Source organism: Nannospalax galili, unplaced genomic scaffold (assembly GCF_000622305.1).
Source record: "Nannospalax galili isolate Female #2095 unplaced genomic scaffold, S.galili_v1.0 scaffold558, whole genome shotgun sequence".
NCBI classification, from domain to species: Eukaryota; Metazoa; Chordata; class Mammalia; order Rodentia; family Spalacidae; genus Nannospalax; species Nannospalax galili.
Window position 1 is genome coordinate 233,702 of NW_008340850.1, and position 6,000 is coordinate 239,701.

At 36.4% G+C, this 6,000-nt stretch overlaps 1 protein-coding gene across 1 annotated transcript in view; it reads left to right on the top strand.

Moving 5' to 3' along the window:
- Window positions 1-5,410, top strand: part of LOC103736348 (zinc finger protein 345) — a 41,036-nt gene extending 35,626 nt beyond the window's left edge. Inside the window, exons 4-5 of the mRNA XM_008835824.3 lie at window positions 304-413; window positions 1,487-5,410. Of these exons, the coding sequence (XP_008834046.1) occupies window positions 304-413; window positions 1,487-3,886 (2,510 nt within the window). The 3' untranslated portion in view covers window positions 3,887-5,410. The remainder of the gene's footprint in view (window positions 1-303; window positions 414-1,486) is intronic.
- The last annotated feature ends 590 nt before the right edge of the window (window positions 5,411-6,000 follow it).

Here is a 6,000-nt window from a genome sequence, read left to right on the forward strand (position 1 = left end):
TTGGATCCCTTTGATCTGGAATTATGGATGGTTGATTGCTGCCATGTGGGTGCTGGGAACTGAATCCAAGTCCTCCGCAAGAGCAGCCAGTGCTCCTAACTGTTGAGCCATCTCTGTAGCCAAACTAACATCATTTAGCACTGTAATGTGTTTTACTTATTAACAACTTAGGTGTGTACATCTATAAAACATACTTCATCACTTTCATTATGAGAATAAGATGCTGCTTTGCTTTTCTAATTATATTGCATAAAAAATCTAATACATTCATCATGGATATTGATACCTTTAATGTCATTTTAGGTGCCCATAATATGAGTGGCCCAATTGAAACCAGCCAAGAAATTGAAGACAGTTATTTGTGGCAAATTGAAATCACTAACAGCAATACATCAAGTGAAGAGATGATTGAAGTAGGTGAAATTTAATGTGAGATCAAACTGTATTTCAAATCTGAGCATAAAGGGTGGAACTGATTACAAAAATCTTTCCTCAGGAACTTAGGTCGTAGAAAATGTACTACCTTTGTACCTTGAACAAGGATAGATGCAGGGTGGATTAATCTGATTGTTTTTTTATTTTTTTTAAATATTATTTTTATTTTATGTGTGTACGAGTGTATTGGCTGAATGAATATAAGTGCATCCCTGTTGTGAAATGCCCGCAGAGGTCAGAACATGGTGTTAGATCCTTGGGAACTTGAATTAAGGATGACTGTGAACCACTATGTGGATGCTGGGAGTCGAATCTGGGTCATCTGCAAGAGCAGCCAATGCTCTTAACTGCTAAGACATCCAGCCCCTAGAACCTGATAGTTTTAATGTTAATAAATCCTTCATTCATCCTATTATGCTATTAACAAGAATCAAAGTGTAATTTATACTATTTTGGAAGATACTTCCATAAGTAAAAATTCTCACATAAGTTTTCTTTTTTGAGAGCTATCTAACAGTTCAGTAAATATAGGAAATCCTTTCATGAGATTATCCTTATTACCAAAGAAGCAAAGTTTTGATGCAACCAAACTCAGTCAACAAGGAAAAATAGATATTGCAGTGAAATGTGAATGTTATGTTTATGTGAAATTTTGCATCAAGAGATGATGATTCATGTTGGGTGTGGCGGCACAAGCCTTTATTCCCAGCACTCAGGAGGTAGAGGCAGACAGATCATTATAAGATCTAAGACAGTCTAAGAAGTTCTACATGTCTTCAAAATAAAAAATTATTTGCTCCTCTTGCAGAGAAGCTGAGTTGTGTGCTCAGCAACCATTTCATCAGGTGGCTCACAATCATCTTAAATTCCTGTTCCTGGACCTTGGACATGCCCCTACCCCTTCTGGCCTCCTGGCACTGCATGCATGTTTTGTACATACAGAAAAGAAAACACACTCATACATACATAAATAAGAATGTATTAAGAAATGATATATAAAATAAAATACGTAAAAGTATATAAAATAAATAACAAATTTTTCTGTTTCAAGGTAGAACCAGAGGTTCATGCAAAAATATACCAAGGGACAAAATCCTGTGAAGAAAAATCATGTACAAATGTGTTTTACCAGAAGTCACAGTACAGTGGGAGTCAGATATATCACCCATATGAGAAACTATGTAACTATAAGAAATGGAGGGAAGAGTTGGATTATAAGTCAACCCTCATCCAACAGGAGAGACTCCATACAGGTAACAAATCCTATGTGTGTATACAGTGCAAGAAAACTTTCTACCAGAAGTCAGAATTCACTTTGCATCAGAGAACTCATACAGGTGATAATCTTTTTGAATGTAAAGACTGCATGAAAAGTTTCCAGTACAAATCACAGCTCGCCAAACATCAGAGAGCTCATTCAAGTGAGAAGCCTTATGAATGTAAAGAATGTGGCAAATTTTTCTACTGGAAATCACAGCTCACTGTACATCAGAGATTTCATAGAGATGAGAAACCTTATGAATGTAAAGAATGCAAGAAAGCTTTCTATGTTAAGTCAGACCTTACTGTACATCAAAGAACTCATACGGGTGAGAAGCCATATGAATGCAAACAATGTGGGAAGACTTTCTACTGCAGATCACACCTCAGTGGGCATGAGAGAATTCATGCAGGTGAGAAACCATATGAATGTAAAGAATGTGGGAAAGCTTTCTATTTCAAATCATACCTCACTATACATCAGAGAATTCATACAGGTGAGAAGCCTTATGAGTGTAAGGAATGTGGGGAAGCTTTTTCCTGCAAAACAAAGCTCAATCTGCATCAGAGAACCCATACAGGTGAGAATCGTTTTGAATGTAAAAGATGCATGAAGGGTTTCCACTACAAATCACAACTCATTAGTCATCAGAGAATTCATTCAGGTGAGAAACCTTATCAATGTAAGGACTGTGGTAAAGCTTTCTGTCTCAGATCAGGCCTCACTATACACCAGAGAACTCATACAGGTGAGAAACCTTATGAGTGTAAAGAATGTGGGGAAGCTTTCTACCGCAAACCACTTCTCACTATACATCAAAGATCTCACACAGGTGAGAAGCCTTATGAGTGTAAAGAATGCATGAAGATTTTTGATTGCAAATCAAAGCTCAGTGTACATCAAAAAACTCATAAGGGTCAGAAGCCATTTGAATGTAAAGAATGTGGAAAGACTTTCTCCTGCAAATCACACCTCATTGGACATGAGAGGATTCATACAGGTCAGAAGCCTTATGAATGTAAACAGTGTGAGAAAGCTTTCTATTTCAAGTCATCCTTGAATGTACATCAGAGAATTCATACAGGTGAAAAGCCCTATGAATGTAAAGAATGTGGGAATGCTTTCTTCCGAAAGTCACAGCTCACTGTACATCTGAGAACACATACAGGTGAGAAACCCTATGAATGTAAAGAATGTAGAAAGACTTTCTCCAACAAATCACATCTCACTGTACATGAGAGAATTCATAGAGGTGAGAAGAGTTATGAATGTAAAGAGTGTGGGAAAGCTTTCTATGTTAAGTCAGATCTTACTGTACATTACAGAACTCATACAGGGGAGAAGCCTTATGAGTGTAAAGAATGTGGGAAGGCTTTCTACTGCAAATCACACTTGACCGGACATCAAAGAGTTCATACAGATGAGAAGCCTCATGAATGTAAGGAATGCGGGAAGTCTTTCCATTGTAATTCAGAACTCACTAAACATGAGAGAATTCATGGAGGTGAGAAGCCTTATGAATGTAAGGAATGTGGGAAAGCCTTTTATGTCAAGTCTTACCTCACTATACATCAGAGACTTCATACAGGTGAGAAGCCTTTTGAGTGTAAAGAATGTGGAGAAGCTTTCTACTGCAAAGCAAAGCTCACTGTACATCAAAGAAGTCATACAGGTGAGAATCGTTTTGAATGTGAAGAATGCAAGAAAGGTTTTCATTACAAATCACAATTCATTAAACATCAGAGAATTCATACAGGTCAAAAGCCTTATGAATGTAAAGAATGCAAAAAAGCTTTCTGCCTTAAGTCAGGCCTGACTATACACCAGAGAACTCATACAGGTGAAAAACCTTATGAGTGTAAAGAATGTGGGAAAGCTTTCTATTGCAAATCACACCTCACTAAACATCAGAGAATCCATACAGGTCAGAAGCCTTATGAATGTAAAGACTGTGGTAAAACTTTCTATTTCCGGTCAGGTCTCACTATACATCAGAAAACCCATTCAGGTGATAAACTCTTTTTATGTTCAGAATGTGGGAAGACTTTCTACTGGAAATCACAACTCACTACACATGAGAGAATTCATACTGGTGAGAAACCTTATGAATGTAAAGATTGTGGGAAAGCTTTCTCCTGCAAGGGAAAACTCACGCAACATCGGATACATCATATAGTTGGTAAAATTTGAGTGTTGGAAAGCTGCAAGTTGTACCTCAGTATATATCAGAGTAATCAAAAAGGTGAGACTTATCAATATAATGAATGCAATAAAGCTTCGTACTGAAAGTCAAACTCATTGTATACCATAGTACACATGCAAACAGGAAAACTTACAAATGTAGATATATAGGAATGCTTACTAATACCTCAGTCTTCATCAGATACTTTATACAGGTGATTAATCTTATGAGCGTACAAAATGTAAGAAAACTTTATTTTGAATTCTCAATATCATAAACCTTCTACAGGCAAGAAACTGAATATGAAGAATACAGTAGACCCTACTGTAATAAGACACTGTGTAATTGTTACTGTGTAATTGTTACTAGTCAATGAATGTATATAAACTTCCTACCATAAATCAGACCTTAATATCAGATAACTTATATTTGTTCAAGAAACCTTTTTTCATTTTGATCTCTGTACATAAGATTCATGCTGTGCAATATCTTATCCTATTTTAGCTGTCAAGTTCATAGAGCTTTGTATCATTTGAGAAGAGAGCTTCAATAGAAAAATTTCTTAAATCATATTTGCCTGTGGGCATGTCTGTGGGGGATTGTCTGTTGTCACTTGTACCTTTCCTTGGGCAGATGGTCTTTAGCTATACAAGGAAGCTAACTGAGCCTGAACCTGAGCATGCCAAGCCATCAGTGGTCCTCCATGGTTTCAGCTTCTAGTTCTTGCCCTAATTTCTTTCAATGATGAACTGTAAGCCACAAACTCCTTTCCTCCCTGAAAATGCTTTTGACCTGAGTGTTTTTCACAGCAACACTTAATGAATTCACAAAATACAATGTCAGGGAGTGGTATCACATATTGCCTTGAAACCTACCAGGAGTACAGACAGGAAAATATGTTGGCTTAAGTTCACTTGGGTTTGTAGTGTCATACTGAACTATATGATCATTAGGCCTGTAGAAGAGGCATTCAGCACATATAACGTCATTTATAAAAGTGACTTGATATTTTAATTTGAAAGTATTAGTTGGGCTGGGTGTTTGGCAACAGGTGACAGTGTCCTTTTTTAAATTCAAGAGTGTTCTTATAGTCATTTGTGTTGTTGTTTTATGTGCTTATTAATCAGTTATCACAAAATATATGTAATAAGGTAAAGTAATAACCCTTATTGCGAATTTTCAGTGAAACGAGACTGTGTGTGTGTGTGTGTGTGTGTGTGTGTGTATGAAATGTAAACTGCTTGTATTGGGATTAAAGGAGTATGGTTAAGGGAGTAGATACAGAAAACCTGTTGCATCACTGAAATACCTACTTCTGTGTGGGTGAAGACTTGAGAATGCAACAATCCTGTTTTAGTTTTTGAGAGAATTTTTTTCTGGATCATAGCTTGTCTTCAAACTGATTTGTTCTCAAACTCTTCTCATATTCATTACTGTCCTGTTTCATCTTCCCAATAAATTGGATTAGGGGTCTGTGTGACCATGCCTAGCCTTAATAATGAACTCTTAATTCAATAAAGTTCATAGTAAAATTTTCTAGTTTTTGTTTCATAAATTTGTTTTTACAAATTATCAGTTTATGTAACTTGAGTATTAATTTTCCAGTGAAATTGTTAAGTATGTTATTGCAAATTAGCATATTCTATTAATGATAGTGTCATTGCCAGTTTAGTGCATTCCTTGTCATAACTGCAGGTTGGTAGTAGATATTGAATCTAGTGAACAGAATCTAGCCAGGTTGTCAAATATCTAGTAGTGCACATTACATCCCAGAATATTCTTCTATGTATATCAATTTATGTCAAAACTCTGCCTTTGTGATACTTCACATAATGTGCACATTTAATATGCGTTTATGTGCTCTTTTGTATATCATTCTTGATTGCAAGTTCCCAGTATACACAAGTATTTAGATATTGTCACTTACTGCATTGTCTTTATGTCTCCATGATTAGATAACATCACTGAAGACAGGAACCTTTCTCTTTTTTTCTTTTTCTTTTTGATGTTTTTGAGACAGTGTCCCCTATAGCCACAGCTGGCTGGCTTGGATTTGCTATGGAGACCATATGTCCCCCAGTTTACAGAGATCTGCCTGCCTCTGTCTCCTCAGTGCTGGGAT